This window comes from Triturus cristatus, chromosome 1_1 (assembly GCF_964204655.1).
Source record: "Triturus cristatus chromosome 1_1, aTriCri1.1, whole genome shotgun sequence".
Classification (NCBI taxonomy): domain Eukaryota; kingdom Metazoa; phylum Chordata; class Amphibia; order Caudata; family Salamandridae; genus Triturus; species Triturus cristatus.
The window spans coordinates 101,685,253-101,711,664 of NC_140579.1; the positions used below are offsets into that span (position 1 = coordinate 101,685,253).

Here is a 26,412-nt window from a genome sequence, read left to right on the forward strand (position 1 = left end):
TCTGTTTGCGTTGAAGTTTCCAGAATACGTGTAACATTAGACTTTCCCACCCATGGGCTGGTAACCGGTGGGAAAGGCAGACTGTTATTTTGTGGCTTCTGACATTGCCTCCGGATATATACTACAAAACCACAGTACCTACAACACGCCAGTACCCTTGGCTTTAACAATGCTTGTTAGTTGTATAAGAGAACTGAAGCCACAATTCTGGCTTCCTTGCGTAGCATATTGAAAATGCTTCCATTTTGAGCTGGTGGGACTGTCACCCTAACGTGTTGAACATTCATTAAATGTCTCCCTTCGATGAATAGCAAGCTCTACCACAAATGGGACCATTACACTAATCAACTTCCGCAACAGCCAGACAGGTCACCTGCACGTGAGCCAGGTGCCGACAGCGGAAAGTGGGAGCTCTTTGGAAACAGAATACGGCACACAATCTCCACGTTGGAGACAAAACTGACCACGCTGAACTGAGAACGAAGCCCATGCGGAGACAAAATAACTATTCTTTGCAAAACAGAGCCTGTCCGTAACTTTTGTCCATGTTGGGACAAAGCATGAACTATGGGTGACATTTAAAGGACTATGACTGACACTTTCTTGCGAGCAAAATAAACAATGAAGATGAGGGAAACATATCAAAATCAGTAATAACCCCCATTAGGCCAATGAGAAACTTTGAGACCACCAGGGTTTAAGGCTGCCTTTGTGTGCATTACCGGGCTTAGGGGTGCCTTGAGCGACGTACACATGTTACATAACCCCTGGTGGCACAAAGACCTTGTCGGCCACACAGTGAAGTCTTCACTCAATGCAATCAAACAAACCCGATTGCTCCAGCGCACGGCCCCCACAGCGCCCCCCAGACGCCAACGGGACAAGCCGAAGTTTGTACAGAGCTCTGGGGACTTAAATCTCAGCACTTGCTCCACCACGCGCGTGAGAAATGACACTAGTTAGCACTGTGCAAACTTGCAATGTTGCAAAACAAGTACGTAATATGTAACGGGTCATGCGCATCGTGCTCCCCAACAAAGTGCAATAATAATAAAATTGACTCCCTGTATTACACAGACCTGTACAACAGTACCTACATATAAACCGGTCCAACACGTAGTGCTCGATAACAATGTTCAAGCTTAATACAATTGACGCTGTGCCTATTTGCAAGCGTATAAACAAGTCACCTTCCTCCGAGGAGAGCATGTGAAATGCGTGCTGAAAGCAGTGCATGAACATTCAGCTTATGGGATACCTTGAAGACAATGGCAGCATTTGAACCCTTGTCTTATGGGAGCGTGCTCCACCAGAGGCACAAGGATTACCATTGAGCTTGCGTAAAACAGTGCGCAAACGCGGTCCCAAAATCATCAGCCGACGAGACCTGCAAGAACAATCATTCTCCCCTTTGTACGTTAACACCCCAATTAGGTTGGATTGAATACCAGTTGGGATGTGTGTATAACATTAATAATTACTTGACTTTAAGCCATCCCGAATGAGGTTGGCTTCGTGCTTAATGAAGACTTGCCTTCCCTGTAGAACAACTCATGATACTACTTTGTCGGCAATGATAGCTCGGGAACAGTGTAGCAATGCCCTCGAGTGGCCTGAATGTGTAAATAGCTGACCCGCGGTGGGCTCCGTACTTTCTGTGAAAACATTTAAACGGATTCCACATAAACCTTGAGCCTCAAGCGCTGCAAAAGCATCGGGACAACCGTAGAAAGTATTACTTATGGCCAAAGTGCTGGTAACCGACAGCAAAGAAAGACCGAACCCGGGCATAGGATCCCAGTTTCCTAGAGCCAAACAATTATCCTGTACCATTATCAGGGATAGGCCTATCTAAGTCACCCAACAGACCAGTTGGCCCGGACTAACCTGGTGTCATGGTGCCAGATTTGGAAAAGCATTTCGTATGTTCGGTCAACTCCTGGCTGTTCTGCGCTCACTCTTCTGAGGTCATATAAGTTGCACAACTTAAACTGCACAGGTTTGCTTGTCCATCATTCAACCTATGCCCCTTTTAAAACAACATTTGCCCAACTTGCACCAGTGGTCATGGCAGGAAGCCCATAGGATCTGCCTGCGACTAGGAGTTGGGAGCTACCTCGCTGTGAGGGCCACGCTTCTGTAGAGGTTAGAACACATGGCCTGCCGCCAGGAGGGTTTCTGCGCTTAATCAGCTGGCCATTAGTCCTTAAAGGAATTCCACATGAGTTCTGCAGAAATTCTGGCCCTAATTCTGACCTTGCCTAAATCGTAAGCAGGTTGGTCAGAGCCCCCCACGCATCATGAAGGAGGCAGTGCCTTGCCGTTGCCTAGTATTTGCCGCTATCTTAATGCATCCCTAAATATATATTACAAAATGGAGCACTACACCTCCAGCCAGCGCATCTAATGGCTTTGTCAATGCTTGTTAGTTGCATATCATAAATAAGCTACACTTATAGCTTTGGTGTATCGCATATTGAAAGCGAATCCATTATGGGATGGTGAGACTGACGCATTTGCGTTTGTAACCTTGGGGGTTCACCTTACTAAACACATGCAGCAGGAAGCCTATCATAATTTCCGCCTGCTCCACTTAGGCATTTGGAGGTCCCCACGATGGTGCATGCAATTGTCTCCAAACAGGGACTAAGCTGCACCCTCTCGTCAACCTGTCCCTGGTAATAATTTCCACTGCATTGGGCACAGAAGCATATGGGCCTCTTATACGAGAATGCTGTATTTACCGCTCTGGAACCCTGCAAGTGGTGAAGGAAAGGGGATTACCTTTACTCCCCGAACAATCAGCGTGATACATAATTGCGCCTGGAAGCAAAAGGGTTTATCAACTAGTGGCACGCAGGCCCCATGCAGCCAGCCACTCGTGAGAAATGCAATCCTGGGCCCCAAAATTAGCTCGAATCGTCCACTGCCAAACATAGGGTATGCCGCGCAAAGGCCTTGCTGACGTTCCGCCACTGGTCGGAGGGGTTAAAGCTAGGCTGGCTGGCTCAGCCCCGAGTAGTCGCCGCAATGTGCACAAGCTGCGGCCATGACCGCACCAACCCGCTCCTCAACGTGACCAACTATCCATACCGCAATCCATCCGAATGAGAGCAATGAGGACCTTTGGACCTTTTTGTGGAAAGGGGTTGGCGCTGCCAATTACCCCCTCAAGAGCTTGTATCGGGAAAAAGCACCCCCCGCATGGGCGGCCGCCATTTTTGCCCTGCCAGGACAAAAACAGGAGCCCACCCCCCCGCTGCACTGCCGGCGACCCTAGGTTATCATCCAAAGCAAAGTTAATATCCCTGGCACAATCATCTACCAAACAACTAGAGATTAGCGGGTGCATCTGGAGAGCAGCTTAAGGAAGTCAGCCCCATGCTGCCCATGTAACATACCGTTGCCTACGCGGCATTCGTACCCAAATACCTTACCATGAAGCCGTATACACATTGACTTGCGGTCGCCCTTTACCATCAAGCGCTGCTCGAATAAAACCATTGTGCATTGCGGGGGGAAGACCGCCATTGTAAGCAACACAACATATGCTCCGGTAAACAATGTAAAGCGCCTGCTATGCACGCCAGGGTTTGCCGCATAACATTGCGCCGTGGCCCAGCCTGTGAGCCCCCTGATTACCGTGCGCCAGACGACAGGCGTCGCCACCCCAAAGCAGCCATGCAAATCGGGACTGCATTAAGCACCGCTGCATGTCCCAGGCATTCAAATGGATCCTCCTCCCCGAGCCGTCTTGCGCGTACTGCCTGCTGGGAGGTATATGAAAGGTGCCCTTGTTAGATGCTCACTGCCCCAGCCCTATCTGATATGGGGATGCCTGACTGAACTGGGGAGGGAGCCCCACGACACTCCTTGCCACCTCAGATCCCCAATGAAGCACCTGACGGAAGGGGGAGGAGGAGCAAGCAGCCGCTGTCCCCCCCCCCCGCAACCTCAGGCCTGCGCGGGCCGCAGGCCCGAGCCCCGACGCACATTCGGCTCATCCTTTCCAAGAACCGTACCGGACTGCCCACCAGGCATGAACAGGCATAACAAGTAAGCAGTGGCTTTTGGCCGAGAAATCCCCATAGGAGAGGGCAAACTCATCATCCACATTAACAGACACCAGAACCGAACCACCTAAGACTGCTCAGCTCACCTCAAACATTCAGAACCAATTCTGCCTGCCTCTGCTCATCACGCTGCCAACTTTTTTAATCACAGGATGTTAGGCCCGAACCTGCTTCCTCACGGCCACAAAACAACCCACCTAAGCGGCAACACGCCACAGGACCGCCCTAACAACAAACCCCACGGTCAAACTCAACAATCGCGGTAAATGTATAACCCAGCTGAAATGTGGTTGTGCTCCACGGGGGCAGGGATCACGGCACCCCAGGAAAGCTGCGGAGAAGCTATAAACTCACGGCAAACAACGGCGTGCTACCCTCCCCCCGGACACTGCATGTCCGTGACATCAATGGGGGTTCGTGCACCGACAGGGATGCGGGCCACCCCCCATGCTGCTTACTGTTCCCCACTGCCAAATGCACTCCATAGCTCTGCCGCACAGGAGGCCCGAGCAGCTGGCCTGGCTCCCTCGACCGCCAACCCCGTGAGCCACAGCAGAGAACTAAGCCATGGACCCAACAATGGCCGTTTAACAATGGCCGTACAAAACCAGAACGTGGGCCCTTAACCCATGCCGCGGGCCTCCCGTGCTAGGCCCGTAAGCCTTCAATCGCACAGGGCAGTGACCCGTGGCCGCACTCGACCGTTGTCCTACATCGGCATATTAACAAAAGAGGGGAGGGCAATGGTGGGCTCCGATATACACGCCTATGGGCAGGGGCATCCGCCCCGAGGGAGCGTCAGAGAGAACACAAACTGCCCAATGGGCCCAGACTCTCACACCGACTGCCGACCATTTGCGCCCCCCCCTCCATGACCGCAGCACATGTCCCGCCGGGTGGAGGGAGTCCACACAAAGGGAACATCGACCTCCCCCCTACATGAACAGCCCCCCCAAGCAATGACTGGTTGGTGACGGGGGGGCACAACGACTCGCCACAAGCTCCCAGGCCTGGACATCAGGATGAGAGAGATTGCATCCTGAGGCAAAAGACGCAACGGAAGGGAGACCCACACCCCTCCAACACGGCCATGCATGTAAACAGGCCCCAAATTGCCACAACGCCGGCCATCAATTATGGGGACACGGGACCAGGTGACTGCGAAGGCCCCCGCACACGCTTGCACACCCAAGGCATCTCAAACGCCTTCCCACACGGGCTCGAAACTGGCTGCCCGACCAGGTGGAGCATTGCTCTGTCCCCGAACATCGCACTCATGTCACACACTAACCTCACCAACCGTTGGTAACCCAGACCACGCCGCCCGAAGGAAACCTGACTCCCGATGTGGCTAAGTCAAGCCCTACGATGCAAGACAACCATCGAGACGGCGTGTCCAGCAATGCAGTGACCACAGCGTGTCCGGCGCGCAAAAGAGGACGTCCATCAGTGTGTCTTGTTTTCGCCTGTCAGATTCCATCTGACAGTGGTGAGTTTTTGGATACCGAGGCGAAAGCCTCATTACTCCACATTCATTTTGAGTTTTTTAGTCGCTGTTAAGGTTGTCTTATTGATGTGTGACGCTTTGTCACAGTTGCGGTTGGATCACAAGGTCAGCGCTGTGATAGGCCGCGGGTTGCGGTCAATTTGGTTTGCGGAAGTGTCAGCAAGTTTTATCGCAGAGTCTTGTATTCGTCTGCCAAATGTCTTCTGGCGGTGATGAGCTTTTGATGGCTGCCGCGGTGGTTGCCTTCTGACAGTGATGAGTTTTGGGTACCTGCCGGGGCGATTTGCCCTCAGGCAGTGATGAGTTTTTGGATGCTGTGTTGCTGTTTCAGTTTCACAAGTTTAGCGCTTCGATGGGCCTCGGGTAGCGGTCAAATGGGTTTGTAGAAATGTCTGCAAGTTTCCTGATCAGTGGGTTATCTTTTTGATCCAATCCTTTGTAGAATGTCCTGTTGAGTTTGCGGAGATGGTCATCCAACATCTCAACGCCTAGGTCTCTGTGGAGGTCTGCTGTTCTTGTGAAGATTGGAGCACCTGCTGCAATCTGTAAGGCCCTGCTCTGTAGTCTCTGCAGGTCTTTCCGATGCTGCGGGCGGCAGCCACTCCAAACTGGTGAAGCGTACGTCATGATTGGTCGAATTATTGCGGTGATTACTCGCACCTTGCTCTGCAAGGGCATCGACTTGGTCTTCAGGAGTGGGTATAATGCAGACAGTTTTGTTGCTCTGGCAGGTCTTCTCTATGTGGTTTCGCCATGTGAGTTTAGCATCACTTTGTAAATTCCTCTGAGGCGGAAAGCCGGAGGACGGTACTTTCGTTTATTTTTAAAAAATTACTTGTATTCTTGTGTTTTGGCCATTTTAACCTCACCTGCACTGAAAAGCGCTGCCCTCACGCGCCTAGCAGACCCTCTGAGGCACTCCTGAGACAGCGGCAACCAGCGCTGAGACAGGATTCCACAAACACACCGCCATCGCGGTTCGAAGGCGAGCCACGCCCCCTGCGAGGCCACGCCCACCCAGGATCCCTTATAAACGCTGATCGCAGCGCAACAAACATCACTTTGTAAATTCCTCTGAGGCGGAAAGCCGGAGGACGGTACTTTCGTTTATTTTTAAAAAATTACTTGTATTCTTGTGTTTTGGCCATTTTAACCTCACCTGCACTGAAAAGCGCTGCCCTCACGCGCCTAGCAGACCCTCTGAGGCACTCCTGAGACAGCGGCAACCAGCGCTGAGACAGGATTCCACAAACACACCGCCATCGCGGTTCGGAGGCGAGCCACGCCCCCTGCGAGGCCACGCCCACCCAGGATCCCTTATAAACGCTGATCGCAGCGCAACAAACATCACTTTGTAAATTCCTCTGAGGCGGAAAGCCGGAGGACGGTACTTTCGTTTATTTTTAAAAAATTACTTGTATTCTTGTGTTTTGGCCATTTTAACCTCACCTGCACTGAAAAGCGCTGCCCTCACGCGCCTAGCAGACCCTCTGAGGCACTCCTGAGACAGCGGCAACCAGCGCTGAGACAGGTTCGCGGTTCGAAGGCGAGCCACGCCCCTTGCGAGGCCACGCCCACAACATTGCCATAAATGTGTCGGCCACACAAGCGCAGCGGACGAGCGCAGCGGGAGCGCCGTTTGCGCGCCGAAGGCGCGCTTAAGGCAAGCTCGTCTGCGCTCGTCCGCGCCTCGGCAGCGCCCGGTGCGCCACCCGCGGCCACGATCCCCCCGTCCACCAGTAGCTCTCCACACTTGACGCGTGAGGCTCTACTCCTCCTTAGAGACTTCGCTCATGAAGGACAATTGTCCTTCCAAGACACCGCCTATCCTCTGCACGATTTTGCGCGCAAAGGCTTATTCACTGGTGGCTTGCTGAATGTCAGGTCCCTGCCCAAACACGCTCACGAAATCGCCCAGCTCATAGATAATCATCATCTTGATGCTTTATTCCTGACGGAAACTTGGACCCACTCTGACTGCAATATAGAACTGGACTGGGCTTGCCCACAAGACTTCAAAATCCTGCATCTCCCACGACCTAAGGGGCGGGGCGGTGGTGTCGGTGTAATCTATAGAGCGTCCTGGTCAGCAAAAACTATTGCTATGGACCCAGTGGTCGGGACCGAAATACTTGGCCTTTCCATCGACTGTCACCTTGGTACTACCTTTACGGCGGTGATCTGCTACCGCCCGCCGGGAGCTTTTAATTCTACTCAGCAGCAGTCGCTCCTCACCTCCCTCACTAATATGGCTACCTCTCACAACAACCTGATTGTTTTGGGCGATTTCAACCTTTGGCCCAACGGCAGCCTCGATTCTGCACTCAACAATCTCCTACTCGCCTGTGAAGGACTGGGACTTTCCCAGCTAGTGAACAAACCCACACACGCAGCAGGGCACCAGCTCGATTTAATCTTCTCCTCCCCCCAGCTAGCACTTCTGAGCGACATTCTGCCAATGTGCTGGACTGACCATGCACTCATCAAATTTCATATAGTAGGTAGCAGGTCTTGCAGACCGGCATTCCACGGCCATGTACCCCCGTACAGAGACTGGAAGGCTCTGGACAAACTCAGACTGAATGGCCCAGTATTTGAAGTGGAAGACAGTTTCTCCATTACTCAACCAGTCGAGGCCAATTATCTTTCCCTTTGTACAAGGATTTCCAGCACCTCGGAACGCCTCGTCCCTCTGAAAAAGGGCAAACCACAGAGACGAGCGCCGGCCCCATGGTTTGATGACTCCTTAGGAGCTCTCAAACTAGCATGCAGACAAGCAGAGAGAAAATGGAGGCAGGGTTACTCTGACACTCACAAAACCATCTGGAAAGTAAACCTCCGGGAGTATAAAACTGCCATCGCCCAAAATAAGGCTAAACATTATTGCTCCATCATCACCAACGCCACGAACAGCTCAAAAAGTATTTTTCAAATACTCAAAAACCTAACCAATCCGGACTGTGTCACCTCTACACAGCCTCCTACCCAAGCCCTCTGCGACAACCTTGCAGTGTTTTTCATTAATAAAATAAACACCATTATTCACAACCTGAAAACACCTCCCTCTTCAGAAACTTCTAACACGCAGAGACCAGACACCAGCTCGCGAAACTTGTCGTCTCCAGGCTCTGTCCTCTTGGCTAGACTGTGGGAATTTCCTCCAATCCCGGCCTTCGAGTTTGAAAGACTTGCGCTTGGTATCACCTCGGGTTCTCCACTCGACCCCCTACCTCCAAAAATCTGGAAAAATTTTGGTAATGAACTTTTTGATACCATGCGCCTAATATGCAACCAGTCTTTGCACAGTGGCTTTGTCCCAACCCCTTGGAAACAGGCACTAATCACCCCTCTCTTGAAGAAACCCTCCCTGAGCCCAGACTGTCTTTCCAACTACCGACCCATCTCTCTGCTGCCTTTCCCAGCGAAGGTCGCCGAACGATGGGTCAGTTCGTGCCTGTCCGCCCACCTAGAACAAAACAACCTTCTTGACGATCACCAGTTCGGGTTCCGTCCTGCCCACGGCACCGAAACAGCAGTCTTAACTGCCATGGAGGATCTTCGCATGCGTGCAGACAGGGGCCAGCCAGTGGCATTGATACTGTTGGACCTGTCTGCCGCATTCGACACGGTCAACCATGGTAGGCTGCTGCAGAGACTTGGTGAAGTGGGAGTGGAAGGCACTGCATTGCTCTGGTTTCACTCCTACCTTCGGGACAGAAGACAGGCTGTCTCCCTTCCCCCTTTTCAATCCGCCTTTGCACCAGTACCCCAGGGAGTCCCTCAGGGCTCCTCCATCAGCCCCATCCTTTTTAATGTGTACCTCATCCCGCTAATCAAATTGATCCTATCCTTTGGGGTCAAAACAATAAATTACGCGGATGACACACAGCTCATCCTCTCGTGGGAAGGTGAAGATGCCATTCCTTTTTCCACCTTCCACGACTGCCTAAGAGAGACGGCTGGATGGCTACACAGAAACTCCCTCCAGTTCAACTCCGCTAAAACGGAGGTCCTGTTTTGCTCAGGCACTAAGATACCCCGTCAGTTTCCGAATGAATTTTGGCCCCCGGAGTTTAGAGACAAACCTCTGCCAGTTCCTTCGGTGCGCAACCTGGGAGCCATGCTGAACAACAAATTAAGTATGGAAACCCAGGTGATGAAAACTGTGGGGATCTGCACAGCCCTGCTTCGATCACTGCGGAAAATCATGCCTCTTCTCCCGGCACAAGCCAGGGCGTCGATAGTCAGGTGCACGATACTCAGTCGCCTTGACTATTGCAACGCCCTGCTCCTGGAGTCTCCAGTCACGATGATGGACCGACTACAGCAAATTCAGTCTGCCGCCGCCAAGCTGGCTCATGGCTGGACGAGGAGGGCCTCGGCCACAGCGGCTCTGGCTGAGCTACACTGGCTACCCTTAAAACAACGAGTGGCCTTCAAGTCCCTCTGCATTGTCTTTAAGGCTCTGCATGGACTTGGACCCAAACCTCTGCAAGCCCTGTTTCTGTGGTACACTCCTGCCAGAGACCTACGTTCATCCTCTGCCTGTCTGGTAAAGGTGCCCAGATTCAACAGAACCAGAACAGGGGGCAGATCCTTCAGTGTTGCAGCGGCCAAGCTGTGGAACAGCCTGCCCACTGACATACGTCAGATATCACAGCTTCTTCCATTCAGGAGACGTATCAAGACCTGGCTCTTCCCCAAATAAATTGTCCGTCTGACTGTTCTCCCGGTTATCCGTTAACAGAGTAATTTCCAGCGCCAGGAAGCCTGCAAGGTGTCAGTCGCGCTTTACAAATTCTCAAAATAAAATAAATAAATAAAAAGTCCAGAGTCACCCCCAGGTAGGAGCTGCTGTTTTCCCATTTGATCTCATCCCCATTGAGGAGGATCGGTGGGTGTTTTCTGTTCAGCTTCCTGGTGAATAATGTTGCTGTGGTTTTGCTTGTGTTCAGGGTGATCTGCCAGTCGCTGTACCATTCGGAGAGTCTGCTGAGTGATGCTTCAAGGTTCTTAGCCACTTCCTTTTCGCTGAAGGATTGGGAGATGACTGCAGCATCATCGGCGTAAAGAGCCAGATCAGTCTTCTTTAGGTCCGTGGGGATGTCGTTTGTGAATATGTTAAAGAGGAATGGTCCTAGGATTGATCCCTGAGGCACTCCAGCAAGGATTGGGCGTGACGTTGAGCATTCGTCTCGTACCGCCACGTGAAAGGTCAGTTTTGACAAGTAGCTAGACAGCAGTTTAATCAGGTAGCTTGGAAACATGAGCTTGATAAGTTTGTAAAGCAGTCCCTCATGCCATACTCGGTCGAATGCTTTTGCTACATCCAGAAAGACTACTCCAGTAGACTTGTTGATGTTGAATCCATGGCTGATGATGTCCACAACTCTGAGGAGTTGGTGATTGGTTGAGTGGTCTTTCCGTAAACCAAACTGTTTTTTGGCGAGGAGGTTTTCGCTTGTCGCAAAGTCCACAAGACGGGCAAGGATATCTTTTTCGAAGAGCTTTGATAGGCCAGATAGCAGACTTATAGGACGGTAATTTGCAGGATCTCATAGTGGTTCCCCAGCCTTGGGGAATACGATGACTCTTGCTTCTTTCCAGGCATTAGGGAAATACTGGTGCTGCATACACGCGTTGAATATCTCAGCAAGGTGATCCACTGCGGCATCTGGGAGCATCTTGATGGCTTGGTTGGCTATTCTGTCCTTTCCTGGTGCCTTGACGTTTTTTAGTGTCTTTACCAGGGCCAGTAACTCGTATCTTCTGTTTCTGGTGGGTGCTCCTGGTGGTGCTTAGCGACCTCTTGCTCGACTTCTGCTGCCAGTTTGCTTGCATGGTTAGGCCTGAAGGATGCCACCAACGTGTTAGCGAAGACCTCAGCCTTGTCCCTGTTGCTGCATGCCAAGTGAGTCTTCCCTTGTATCGGTGGGTTTGGTTCCTTCTTCCCAGTCAAGCGTCGGGTCATTCTCCAGAGAGAGTTGTCCCGTCCTTTAAGTTAGCCGTAGCTGATTCCCACTTTTCACCTCTGTGCTGGCTTATTTGCATCTTCAGCTGTCTTGTCAGCTCATTGTACTTCTTCAGCAGGTCGGGGGTGCGATTCCTATGCCGCTCTCTCCGGGCTCTGTTCTTGTCAGCAATCGACTGCTTGATGCCCTTCGGGAGGTCGTAGATTGAGCAGCATTGGAGTTTCTGCTCGGGAACGCTGCGCTCGATAGCATTGTGGACTGCAGCTGTGAAGTGGTGAACTGCCTGGTCAATGTCTTCAATGCAGCGTAGGGGGCCAGGGACCAGTGTCTCCTCCAGGCTTCTCTTGTATAGGCTCCAGTCTGCCTTCTTGTAGTTGTGTCCGGTGCCCTGTTGCTGGTCTTCAAGCACGTCACCAACTGTGATCAATACTGGGTTGTGGTCGGACGTCAGTGCAGTTAAGGTTTCCAGCTCCATGGACTGGGAGAGATTCTTCATGACGACGATGTCCAGAATGTCCGGTTTATGCAGTGCAGTGCCTGGAAAGTGTGTTGGTTGAGTTGGGCCAGCCACTACAAAGTCCTCCTTCTTTGAGTGGGCAAGTAGAGCGTGTCCTTTGCTGTTTACCGCGTGAGAGTTCCAGCACTGGTGATTGGCATTTAGGTCGCCGCCAATTAATGTTGGGATGCGGGGGTCCAATAAAGCATCCAAGTCCTTCGGGCTTAGCTTGCCTGGGGGTGAGTAGGCGGCAATCAGCCGTAGGGGCCTGCAGATGTCTGGATCTGTATGCTAGTTGCTTCAATACTCCCCACTGGTGGTAGTGAGATCTCGTGGTGCTTCACTATTGTGCTGACAATCACCGCTGTTCCTCCACCCTTGGCTCCGGTGGTGCGATCTGTGCGGTACACCCTGTAGTTTGCTAAGTTGAGCTTCTGGCTTCCTTGGAGATGGGTCTCGGAGATAAGCGCTATACTCACATCCATGGTTTCCATCACGTGCAGGAGTTCTGCAGTTTTCTTCTGAATGCTGTTAGCATTCCACATCAAGAAGAGGGAGTTTCCTTTAGATTGTGCTGCCATTGCGGGTGTTTTCTTCACCGTGTAAAAGTCCGGCGACAAGATTCGCCACCATTGTCACCAAAGGGTGGAGGTTCATGTCTGCGACTGTTTTCGCAATCTTTGTGACGAGTTCCTGCCAGTTGATGGCTGAGCCTATTTCAAAGGATGGTGCTGGGGCAGTTGGTGGTGGTGTTGGTGTTGGTGGTGGGCTGTCCTGTTTGGGTCCTGTTACTTCTGCGTATGTTCTTCCATCCACACGCGCGTCACTATGGCTGTTGGTTGGATTGCCAGTTGGGATCCTGTGTGCCAATGCGGGTTTGTAAGTCTTCCTTTGTCCCTGGTCTTTTGCAGTTGAGTGTGGGGAAGTCTTTTGTGGTTGGGGGGGTTTGCGCGGTCCATCCTTCTTTGCCTTCTGCAGGTAGGGACAGCCGTGATAGCTTGCTGGGTGGGGTCCTGTGCAGTTAGCACATATTGCTGGTTCGGTTTCTCGGTTCCTAGTGCATTGGTTAGAGGTGTGCTCGCCTCCACAGCGTACGCACTTTGGCTTCTGGTGGCAGAAAGCAGAGGTGTGCCCCAAGCGCTGGCAGTTGTAGCACATGACCGGTCCTCGTTTCCCTCAAGGTGCTTCTGTGGTGACGGTGCAACTGCAGAGCCGTGTGACTGCTGAGAGGTCTGCTGGCTTCCCATCCTTGCTTGCCGACAGGGTTACCACAAAGAGGGGAAACTTCTTGTTCTTGTCCGCTGGAGAGGCGATCTGCGTTATATTTTTGACTGGAAGTCCAAGTTCCGATAAGTCCTAAGTGATGTGCCCAAGGGATGCGTTTGCTGGGAGCCCCCGTATTACAAAGCGCTGGGCTTTTGCAGCGGTCATTGAAAAGGTGTGGTACTCCATTTTCTTTTTCTGTGAGCATGCTGGTCACGCTCTTATAGTCCTCCGATGTGGTGAGCATAATCTTGGCGTGGTCCTGCCGGGGCTTGATTGTGAAGGTGCTCCACGAGGACCTTGTGGGTGGCTAAGTTCTTCAGGATGATGGGAGGGATCCGTAGTCGCTTTGTGGGACCTGAAGAGGTCCCGGGTTCAGATGCCGTATGGTCCTGAGGGTGGGCGTCATTGTCCTGGGTACTTTGGAGAACCAGATAGCGGTTTGAGGTTGGAATCGTGTTGCTTGTGGGGGGTGCGCGGGCAAGCTTTGCTGCTTTTTCTGGTGAGTTCGGCCACGAGTCACGTCCTCTATGCCTTAGTCTTCCATTCCATGTTGTCTTCGGTGTTGCCGGATTGAGCCGTGACGTCTTTCTCCATGGTTGGGGCTGCTTGGTGGGGGTGCAGTGGAGCGCCTTGGGTAGCCGGGCGAACCAGAGGGCGAAGGCCGAGCTTTGGGGTTCAGCCGCACAGGGTATGGACTCTCAGTCCCTCTCCACTGCAGTGCGCAGCCTGGCCCCGGTCAAGCCAGGGAGACGCAGGCCCAGCACCTTAGAGGAGTGGGAGAGAGGGCGGAGCGGGTCGGACCGCGAGTCTCCCGCCGAAAATCGAAGCACAAAAGAATCAAGCAATCAAGCAGAGCGCATATATGATGAATCTCAGTACAAAGTCAATCAAGCAGAGCGCATAAATGTTGAATTGCAGTGCAAAATTAATCAAGCAGAGCGCATAAATGATAAATTGCAATCTGAATAAAAAATCAATCAAGCAGAGCACATAAATGTTGAATTGCAGTGCAAAATTAATCAAGCAGAGCGCATAAATGATAAATTGCAATCTGAATAAAAAATCAATCAAGCAGAGCACATAAATGTTGAATTGCAGTGCAAAATTAATCAAGCAGAGCGCATAAATGATAAATTGCAACCTGAATAAAAAATCAATCAAGCAGAGCACATAGATGATAAATTGCAATCTGAATAAAAAAATCAATCAAGCAGAGCGCATAAATGATAAATTGCAATCTGAATAAAAAAATCAATCAAGCAGAGCGCATAAATGATAAATTGCAATCTGAATAAGAATCAGTCAAGCAGAGTGCATCAATAATACATTGTAATCAGATTATAAAATCAAACAGAGCAAATTAAGCAAGCAATCAAGCAAAAATCGGCATACGAGATAAGTAAAACAAGAAAGCAGGGCCCATCTATCACAAGGGATAGAAAATGGGGCTCACCAGGTCGACTTGCTGGCTGGCTGCTTGGCAGGGATCCTGGGGGTCACTCATCAGGCATGTCCTTCTCTGCTGGTAAGAAGCCACGAGCGTCGCTGATCCAGGGATCACCACCGGAGTCACCACCAATGCAGGAAAATCCGTTCCCCGTCTCGGCGCTGGAGCAAAATGGCCTCCCAGGAATGTCCGATCATCGTGTCCCGACACGTCCGATCATCGTCATCGCCGGACAGGAAATCAAAATCATGTCAGAGGACGTCCAGATGGTGGGGGAGGCCTATATAGACCTCCCCCAGTCCTCGCGCACCGGACGTGACGCACACCTTGCGCGCCGCACAAGTCTAGGGGGGGGAATTCTCCCAGGGTCCCCGACCATAAGGGGGGTGTGGGGTGCCCCAGTGGCACTAGAGGGCTGCCCTCTTTAGTGGCCCCCTGCGGGGGCCTCGGGCAGCCACAAACTCTTGCCCTGTCCGGACTGACTTAGCTAAGGGTACCAAACCTGCAGCGGCCATCTTGGTACCACAAGTGTTATTGTGTTAGATGACTTGAACTCCTCCCAAACCCCTGGAATATGTGGCAGCAGACTAAAAGCGAACACTGATTTCCAAAACCTCTCTATCAACAGTATATTCTCACCTGCCTGGGGACAGTGTGGCTGGGTGCGCAGATTTAGCATTTTTTGTTTTCTACGGTTTAAAAGAAGTCCATTAGGGTCATTTTTCCCCAGTGGAACAAGTTGTATACCGATGACTGTTTTGGTCCCAACTGTGAGAGATGCCGGACTGTCTCCTTGCCTCATCTGCTTGCACGTTTCTACCCCAGATAGATGACTGACTGCAGACGGATGCTTTTTATAGAATTAACCACCTGCAGTTGCTGTGCGCTAGTCTGACAGTGGGTTAGAGCCGAGGCTGTCACCCCGCTTGTTCAGACAGAATCTTTCTGCTGTGTTAAAGGTCCAAATCTGAACCCCCGTGTTTTGGATTTGACTTTGTAAAGCGCCTATAACTAGACCGATCGTTTTGAGCTCTTTTATTTCACTGTCCCTCGGGGTGACAGGAGACCAGTATCTTGATCTGTCTCATGTGTGCACCTCAACCACGTGTGACGCATCTGTTGTAATGATGGCTCGCGGCAGAGGTGTCTTGAACGGCCTCTCCTGGAGCACATTTGTTTTTCCACCATTTCCGTTCTTTGCTGGCTCTGTACGTGACAACCACTGGATGCTGCGTTTGTATCAGGTAGACGCTCGGCCGCTCCTGGGTGGGATTGGGAGCCAGTCTTGTGTTGAGCATCAAATAAATGCATGAAGCCATCATTTCCAACATCTTCATAACTGCGATCACCATCAGAAACGTCTCTAAAAACGCGAACTGATCCTGCAATGCCAGAACCCTCGGCGTGGCTGGGTAGGACATTGTCTCTTCGCTGTGTCCACTTCTGACCCCCGAAGTGTTTTCTCCGTCTCCAGTACTGGGAAAGATTTCTTCCAATTTTCTGTGAACTCCAAATAAAAAAGCAGCTTCACACTATCTGAATATTCCTTCCACATTGTTGAATCCAGTCCGTCTTTACCAGCGACTCGCCCACAAAAGGGCAGACATGAATGGCCTGTTGCCTGGTACTATTGCCAACAGACTTGGTACAGACTCTCGTGGTTGCTACCATTGTATGTAGTCTGGGTATACGGACACCTGTGGTTTGTTGTTGTGACTGAGGACTGTAGAGCGGTCTCCACTGACCTCTTTTCAGCGATACAGCCTCTTTAAAAGGGTCCCTGCATAGTCTGCGGTGCACCCCAGGCCTTTGCTGTTGTGTTACCATCCTTCATGCCCTCCCAGGATTCTTCCATCAACAGGCAGGTGGTTTCCAGGAGTGGTAGGTCTTTGATGTCAAGTCTGTGCTTCTGTGTACCTTCTGTGTACTTCCTGTGTCCACTGACTCAAGGGCTCATTGTAGACATGTTTTCCCCTCTTCGCTCACGGCTTCAGCCCTCTCTTGGTGCTCCTCTGGGGGGTGGGGATACTACAAAATACCTTCCATGTCTTCACAATGGTGATTGGCTGCCTATTCAATAGTGCATTAGGGTTGGTACCCCTCCCCTGGTTGACTACAGCCCTCTCCGTGTTTCTACCCACCGCTTCCAAGCTTTCCCTGTCGTCATCCAGTGATGGGCCCATGGTGGCTGGTGACTCTGCTCTGTTCTTGGAGGTACAGACTATGAGGGAGTCTGGCTCTGTATGCGTTCTATGTATTTCTGGCCCTGCACTGATGCCTTACAATTCTTTTGTGTCTATGGAATCACAGCCTTAGAGGCTGCTGGCTTATTACATTCCTCCCTGACCCTGAAGTATACTTGGGAGCATAGACAAAAACAGATTTTTCTGATGGATTGGATTCAAGGTCTCTCAAAGGAATTATGCGCCCTCCATTTGGACCCCGAACAAATCCGCTGCCCTCTTTACTTCTCTGTTAGAAATGAGGGGGCTCTGGTTGGCGCAGGTAAGTACCAGCGACAAGCAGGGACCCTTTACTTCTAGTCAGGGCGAAGGATGACTCCTCAGAATAACCCCCGCTCACCCTCTAGGTGCGTGGCACGAGCAGTCAATGCTAAACCTCAGGCGTACACTGTTAAGCAATTGCGATTATACATACAGTAAACCCCTTGCATGCACCAGAAACGGACACCAATCAGGTTGTATACGAAAATAAGATTTTTATGTAGTTGCAGCAGATTCAGTACAAGGCCCAGTAACGGTGGAACGGGGGGGCCACAATTTCTATAAATATGGTAAAGTTCTCTTTGTTACAGAAAGTTCTTAGGCGGGCACAAAGGTGACTGTGGGCCTCAGCGCACTTCGCGCTGAGGCGGCAACCGGGAAGCACGCGGTAGATGACAGGGAAATCAGAACGTTGCGGACCCTGGATCCGATGCGAACTCGCGGTTGATTTCGTTAGTACAGTACCTTGTTTCTTGATGTGAAGGGTGCGGGATTTCAGCGGCTCTTCGTCAAAAGGGCGAGGCGGCGTCCGGGGCTCCCACACTTCACGATGGAGGTCTGATCCTTCAGGCTCACGGCAAGAGCGGGGTGTTGCAGGTGGCAACTGAACAAAGCGGGGCAGTCGGGCACGCAGTCTGCGTCCGGGCCGTCCGAGGATGGAAGATGCTCACAACGCCGATTCCGGCGGGAGGGGTGAAAGTGCACAGGGAACCTCTGGCGAGCGAGGTGACGGGCAGCCCAGCACGGCGTCGGGGGAGCGGCTCAGATCAAGCGAGGCTCTTCCCAAGGCAGGTGCGGTTAAGCAGTCAGGTCACGGCTCAAGGAGGGGCTGGGGGGCACAAGAGTCACGACTCCGGCGAGGGAAGGAACATCACAGTCCAGCGGCGGGCGAGTGTAGGTAAGGTTGAGCCCAATGGTCCAGGGGCTCAGTTCAGGGGGCAAGCTTGCTTCCAAGCCCTTGGAGATCGTTTTGAAAAGCACAAGTTCTTGAAAGTAAAATAAAGCACAGTTTTCAGCAAAAGGTTCCTCTTCTCTCCTTTTGGCAGCAAGGTCACCACTGCAGGCCAGTCCCCCAGGATAGGGCCAGTCTTCCTCCTTACAGCTTTCCCGGTGCCTCCTCCTCAGGCAGAGATTCTTCTTGGGTCAAAAGCGGATCTGATTTCTTAGGAGCAGGGCCCCTACATTTACACTGCATTTCTTTTGTTCTCCCAGGCCAGGGGGGCCCTTGCCTAGTTCAGTCCAGTTCTGGAGCACTTTGTTGACGCGATGCAGGCTTCTTCTTTCAGAGTGCAGGGCAGAGTCATCAGACGCTCCACAGGGGGCGGAGCCGGCATTGTGGTGGCAGAGCACAGTCCTATTCTGAGTTCAGGTGTACTCCTCCCACCCATCTACCTGTCAATCTTTCTATTCACCGCCCGTCTACCTAGCCCTGCCCATCTGGGTTTCCCCAGCCCTGTCACTCACACAAGCCAGACAGCAGATACACATCACGCAGAGGCGGGCTGAAATGGTTAGGCAAGCAAAGGCCAACGTTCTAAAAGTGGCATTTGCAAGCGCAGAATATTAAAATAAACCTTACGAAAAGATGTACCTTATTATTCTGAGTTCAGGCATACTAAACTCGATCTTCTACCATGTTCCCTGGGCATGTTAGGATCATAGGATGTAACAATCTTAACAGCCCATTCTGGCCTATGAGAACAGGGTAGCCTTACAATAGTGAAAAACGAAAATGGCGGTAATTCACTATTAGGACATGCCACGCACATCAGGGCTTGTCCTACCTTATACTTACAACGCACCCTGCCCTTGGGCCTACCAGAGGGGTGACTAACATGAAGTTAAGGGAAGGTTGAGGGGCTGGCAAGTGTGGGCACTTGCCAGTCAGGATGTCAGTACCAGACTGCACGCAGGTTCTGCGATGGCAGACCCTAGACACATTTTACCAGGCCGCTTCTGTGGGTGGCACAACCAGTGCTGCGAGCCCACCAGCGGCATTTGTATTTACACGCCCTGGCACTCCAGGTGCACTTTACTGGGGTCTGACAGTAAACCAAATAAGCCAATCATGGAATCCAACCAACATATCAATTTACAATGGGGAGAGCATACGCACTTTAGCACTGAACAGCAGTGGTAAAGTGCCCAGATTCATAAAACAGCCAACAACAGGTCAGAAAAAATGCAGGAGGAAGGCAAAACGTTTAGAGATGACCCTGCAAAAAGGGCAAAGTCCAACACTCTCCATGGTCCATTGAAATGTAATCAATTGGGATGCTCTCAAAGGGATTCATGTCCGCCTCCTCCTGCGGTGAGTCGGCTGCCATGTCCTCCCATAGGGTCTCTTCTTTCTCCTGCATGTCGAACACCATGTATTCTGTGTCTGTCTCTGTGTGTAATGGCATGCCTCATTTCCGACCTCTAGCTGCTCCTCTACGACTGCTTGTTGTGTGCCTTTACTCCAAGGAAGCTCCAACTCCGATCTAGGCTTGCTGCCCTCCAGTGGTTGAGGTATTCTTCTGCGCTGCCACAGATTCCTCACAGACCCTCTTCATTTTCATCAAGGGTCCATCTCTGCCTCTAATGCCCTTCTCTTCCAGCTGCCCAGTGATCAGGTGAAATGTTTTTTATGTACCAAGGGTTTTGGTTTAAAATGCGAATCTGCGCAGCAATCCTTGGACTTATGGCCCCTCGGTAGGAGGACATACATTCTGGAAGCTCAAGGCAAACGCCTGATGACGATCCGGGCAGAACTTGAAGCTCGTGCTCATAATACAAGCACCACCAGGAATCCCAGCCCCCCCACCCCCCCCCCCCCCCCCACCACCACCACTGCCACAAAGGCTCCTTCTGAGACTACAGTGAAGAACCCCCCTCCCACTCCTCACCCTCCCAGGATATTCCTGAAAACCTCGATCCAGCATCGACCTCTGCTACTCGTTCGAGGACCTTTAGCGATCCGTTGGATACCTGTATTTTTGTTTTTAATTCTCGCTCACATGATGAACCTCTGAACACCGTGGCAGAAATCAAATCTAAAGGTGACGTTAGGAGGCATTATGGGCTTAGGATCGACATCACAGTGAGTCATTCAGGCTCCATCCATGTCGACACCTAGCACTTCTGGCACAACCACTAGATGGTGGAATAATGTACAGCACGTGAATCCAGTAAACATTTCATGCTCCAAAAGGGATCCATGTAGGCAAAGCGCAATACACAGAGCCAAGAGTTAGGAAGGCGAGCACGGGACAGTATGCAGCAACCAGGGAACGGGTGTGGCCCGCAGGGACTACAGAGGAAATCAGGAGACAACAGAGTGTGCAGGGAGTGTGCAGCATGCAGGAAGTCTGGAGACAGGGGGATACAAGGTTGCACACAGCACCCTGGGAGTCAGTGAGGCCAGCAGGTACAGCACATGAACCAGGAGGCACTAGAATCCGCAGGCAGGGTGCAGCAGGCAGGACATCAGGAGGCAAGGAGCACACTGTCATGGCTCAGTGAGGCCTGCAGAAAGCATGCAGCACCAGGGAGCTGAGGAGGACAGGAGAGAAAACATTGAGTCAGGGGTTCAAAGGTGCATGCAGCACACTGGATGCCAGGGGTCAGAAGAGAGTGCACATGAAGAATGATTTCAGTTTGGTCCTCAAGGTAAGTCAATCACAGAGGAACCAAGCAGACCTGCAGGCAGCCCACAGCATGAGGGAACTCGAAGCTAGGTACAGAAGTGACAACTTACCTTGACCGACTCCGCTTCTGCCTCTGCCTGCATGATCATCTTCAGTCTGGACAGGAGAGAAGAGAATGCAAGTGAACATCAGTCTCCAGGAGAGGGAGCACAAGGCAGAGGAAGTGCACAAGGGAGGTGTCCAGTGACAAGCCTGTCAAAGGTTTGAGAGAAAGGGAAAGAGTGGAGGGAGGCAGGCTGGAGAATATCCAAGTGCAGGGAGACTTAAAAAGCCAACACATGGAAGAGTGTCTCAGATGGGGGAGAGAATTGGCAAGGAAGCACAGAGAAAAAGGGATATAGAAGGATGAAGTCTGTTTCAGGGAGTGGCAAGGGGGGGTGGATGTGCAGTATGACCCGATGGCTCCCTGTCCAGACAAGGGCTTTCCTTCTTTTCTAACCAAATGTGGGTGTGTAAGTTCAGCTGGCTCAATAGATCAGACCACGCCACCAAAATCCAGAATACACTGATCTGATAAAATAAATTCTAGGACTCGACAAGTGGTGTCTTGGTGTGTTGGCTGTCCTAGCGAGGAATGCACAGGAGACTGTCTCAGTGGCTGGAGAGACACCGTCCCTGTGTCGAGAGAGTGACATATAGAGGAGAAGCGGTTGTGCTATCCACATGTGTTCATGGTGAGGTGAACTAAGATCAGAAAAAGCATGAGTCAACATACATGTCGGCTGGGACCCTTGAAACGGCAATGGCTGCCCACCCTGCTGGACTTCAAGCAGGGTTACTGCCTGGAGATGGAGGGAGGAAGGTGCAGGCAACACTCTTCGGTCACCTCCAAGACACTCATGCCACAAAGCGCTCTACCGTTAGACTGCACATGTGGCAGCTACAGCCTCCCGCACACTGGTACATGCTCTACTACTGACCGCAGGTGTTATGAATGTGGAAGACGCACACGACTAAAGATGCACTGAGATACTCTGGTTCCTACACGCAAAGGGTGTCACGTCTGAAGCCTGACAAGCCTAAACACACAATCCACAGAAAAAGGTGATCGGATTAATGCCTGCAAATATTCTAACCTTTACAAGGGCCAACAAGCTACCCCACAATGGTTCCAGCCCACTAAGGGCTTGTCAGTAAAGTAAAGCTCATATTGAACCGTGAGGAAGGGACCCACGTCTGGGTGAACGCTTGCCCACTTACAGTGTTTCCTAAGACACAGAAAAGGTGATGGGAGGACGCTGCAAATAGTCTAACCACTGGCAATCTCTCGGGTAGCATTCCAACCCATAGTTTTTCTCCCACTGTGCCACTTTAGTCAGAGGCCTGTCTTATGCAGATCAGTATTGATACTTCTCATGGGAACAGTTCAGCCTAAACTGCCAGGCAAGGGTCACTTCAGAAGGGCCAGCAAGCTACCCCACACTAGTTACAAGCAACCCCACAATAGTTACAGCCTACTGTCAGTAAAGTATAGCTCATATGGCGCAGTGAGCAAGGGACCCACGTCTGGGCACACGCTTGGCCACTTACGTCATTTCTTAATACCCAGAAGGTGATGTGAGGACGCTGCAAATAGTCTAACCACTGGCAGGTGCTCGGGGTATCATTCCAGTCCATCGTTTTTTACCCACTATGCCAATCTACACAAAGGTCTATCTTATGCAAATGAGTTCTGACCCTGCTCGTCATGGGAACAGTCCATCCAGAACTTCCGGGTGCAATCCCCCTAATTGTGCCACTGGAGCAAAGCTACACCTGACCGAGGAGGCCCAATCAGGCCAAAACCGTCCGTGGGTTGATTGTGTTCCGGTTCAGGAAGAAACTGACCTGGCAGTTTCAGACTGTTTCTATTGACCAATAAGCCTTATAGATTGCATTCAGAAGATTTTTAGTTGGTATCTACTAGATAAGATACAAAATTGGATAGACTAGTTTAGCATTCTTAGCCCCTTTCAAGCAGGCTTCCGCACCAGGGTATCAACTAATGACAAGGCCTTTCGATTTATGCTAGCATACTGGAGAACTGTATTGATCCGTGGCGGCCGTTTTTACGTCGCGTTTGTCGACCTGAAATCTTCTTTCGATTTGATTTCAAGACAAAAATTGTGGAGTATTTTGGCTGACCTGGGTATGCCCCCCATAATTTCTATTCTGTGTGGACTGGAGTCTGGAAATTAACACTTCAAAGTCTAAGGTGATGTCCTTTAAGCAGCATAAATCTTTCACGAGCAAACAAGTCTTGGGAGGATCCCCCCTAGAACAAGATGATTCATTTGTTTTTTGGGAGGTTACCATTTCAGAGGGTGTGTCTTGGCAGCCACACATTCGCAAGGCCACCACCAGGTTAAAACAGATCCCTGGTGCAATACTTAAAGAGTTTTCGACATCCCACTCTAAACGCATTTCTCCTGCACTTAAAATCTACGAAGCCAAGGGTTTGGGGGTCAGCCTTGTATGGGGCTGAGATGTGGGGGTTCTCCAAACACGATGACATCGTAAAATCTGAGAACAAGTTCACTAGGAACCTGATTCCCCTTCAAGCCAGTGTGAGAAGGTGGCCTGATATATGCTGTCCACTAGTTCTAGTGGGCACCTTGTATCAGTCCAAACAACCCCTTATGGTGAATGGTTAAAGACAACCTTTATTGAAAGCTATCCTAGTAGTAGCTATGGAGAGCAGCCTTCAGGCTGAGTCTTGAAGGAATGTAAAGCAGCTTGTTTTACCAGTCTATAATCTCTTGAATGATCAAATGAAAGGACAACCACACCAGGTATATATTCAAAATATATGTATTTAAGATAAAACACACCCCTCTAGTCTTTTTATGAGACTGGAGTTCGAAGTACTTAGTTTACAAGTGAGCAAGCATCAGTAATGGCACAAATACACGTTTGGGCCCTAGGGGCATACCAAACCATATACCAAAAAAGTGGTATAAGAACCATGACTGGAATAGACACTGGGCCTATAGCCTGTAGAATCGCTGGGACCCCAAGGAACCACCCAAGGTAGTGACACAGGGGACCCACGGGGACTGTATGCAGTGTGTAAACACAACCGTGGGTTCCCGTTATCTTCTATGGGCAATGTCGCGGTTGGAAATTTAAAGATTAGGGACACTTCTAATCGAGTCAGGACCAAACCCTTTTGGACTTAAAAAGTTCTAGGGCTAGCACCCACGTGAGCACCGGAGTACTCGAGTTACCTCACCCAGGGAAGCCGGGTGCATAGGTGTCTTTTGATGTCGGGTCGGGTCGCGTCGTCGATTTCAATGGAAGCCTGTAAAGAACTGCTGCTGCTGTGAAGAGGAGAAGTGTCCGAAGAGATCCAAGCCTGGATTTAGGATGGACGGAACCTGAAAACAGAGGGGACAGAGTCTGGGTCACTAGCCAGTGACCAAGGGCAGGATGGACCAATGCCCACCGATGTTGGGTGCTTCAGGTGAGTTGATGGGTGTCTTGACTCTTCAGCCACGAGGTCCAGGAGGCATCGACGAAGTCCATGAGCCGAATTCGAGCTGTCACATGAAGTCTGTCAAGTGCTGCGGTGTCGGTGACCAGAATGGACCCCACAAGCCTTGGCAACGGCAAGTCACTGGAATTTAGAGAAAGGACTGCGGTTCAGACCAGCAAGATCTGAGGGACTCACACAGCGAGGGTAAGTCAGGGCACATTTGGAGCAACCAGGAAAGTCCAAGTAGATACGGAGTTGCCTTCGTGGGGACCTGCTAGCCAACGGGCTAGTGATCGTGAAGGAGCCTCGAGCGGTCGCACTTGAAGCTGGCCCACGGGTCACTCGTGGAGTGGAGGCCAACAATCTTCAGTGCAGGAGGTGCTCAAGGCTGGGGCTACTGGGAGCCCAAAGCACAACTTCGAGGAGGACCAGGAAGATAGTGTTGCTGCAAAAGGTCACGGTGTCCAGGGGTCATGGTTCCACATCACCCATGATAGCCACGGGCCTCAGCTTTTCTGTGGACTCAGGGTAGCCTCGGGGAAGTCTGGAAATCCACCTCTGGTGATGCAAAGACTTCGGCGTCCGGCGGAAGCTTCAGCAATGCAGACCGGTCAGTTGCTTCTTTGGTGCCTGCCAAGCAGGCGAGTCACTCCTTGACCCAAGGGAGATTTCTTCAGTCTTCTAGTTGAAATAGAATGTAGAAGGTTCAGGATATATGTTGCAGAGTTTCGTCCAGGGTAATCTAAAGTCGCATGGACTGGGTTCCAATACTTATACAAAGTTTGGGGGTTGGACATACTCTAGGGACCCACCTATGGGAGGGTTTGGAAAGAGGGGTGGTTACACCAATTTCTTTTGTCCAGTTTCGCGCCAGAGCAGGGGCAGGTAGCCGCTGCAACTGGTTTGAACTGGACTATGCACAGGGACACCAAGTGTGCCCCCAGTGCAGGACTTCAAAGCACCAGAGATTGCTCCCGCCCAGACCCAATACACATTTGCCTGTCTGGGGAGGTGGTTACACCTCCCTGGGACAGGAAACCTATTGTCCACGCCTCCCCTGCCGGAGTTTCGGTCAGCATTAGGAGGCCAGACCTGTGTCTGTGGCAGAGGCATCCATTTTGTGATGTTATGTTATGTTATGTTATGTTATACAGGTTTTTTGTATAGCGTGCGGCTACTCGAAAGAGTGTCCCGACGCTTTGAATTGCACACTAATCTCAAAACACAACAGGAAAAATGAACAAAAACAAAAAAAGAGGAAACCGGATAGGACCTGAAACTAAGAAGTGAAAAGCCAAGTTTTAAGCCCCTTCCTAAAGGCCAACAGGTTAGGGGTGCTGCGCAGGGACACAGGCAATTTGTTCCACAGCTGAGGCGCTAATAATTTAAAGGGCTGTAGAAAGTCCTACCGGGTTAGACCAGTGTGAACATGTCTCTCCCTCTAGAAGAATGGAATGCTACCCCCGCCGCCAGATCTGGCGGGGGGGGGTAGTATTCCAAAGCGTTTGAAACAAAACACAACATGTTTCCGTGCAGCCATCCCAAAGTTAGCATTTACCGCGAGGTTATAATGCACTTAAGAGTATATGGTCAGGCTGCACCACAAACAGCATCAGAGGAGGTACTCCGAACGTGGCAGAGGGGCTCTGCTCATGCAGGGGCACCCTCTCACATAAAAACCAAGCACTCTGCCTTCAGGATTGTTAAGGCCTGCCATAGGAGTGACTTAAAGGTTTTATATGTGTGTGCAATGGTAGTGATATAGGTAGCCTATATCACTGTAAGGGGTGCAAGCACCACCTTACCCAGGCTGCATTAGCAGACCTGTGGTGCCATGTGGTGCCATGGTGTCATGCTTCAGCCCCTGGTAGGCCTCTGAGGTACCTATGCCCTAGGTACATAGTATACCATATACTAGGGGATTATAAGGCACTCCAGAATCCAATTAGAAATGTACCTAATGTACATGGAAACCATTTTAGAGAGGAAGCAGCTAAGCTGTGG

General features: G+C 51.1%; 1 protein-coding gene across 2 annotated transcripts in view; it reads right to left on the reverse strand.

The window, feature by feature from the left end:
• LOC146869630 (flotillin-1-like) overlaps positions 1-26,412 on the reverse strand; it is a 202,624-nt gene that overhangs the window by 40,166 nt on the left and 136,046 nt on the right. For both annotated transcript variants that reach the window (XM_085608949.1, XM_085608956.1), the window contains exon 10: positions 21,005-21,050. In XM_085608949.1, coding sequence (XP_085465075.1) covers positions 21,005-21,050 — 46 coding nt within the window. The remainder of the gene's footprint in view (positions 1-21,004; positions 21,051-26,412) is intronic.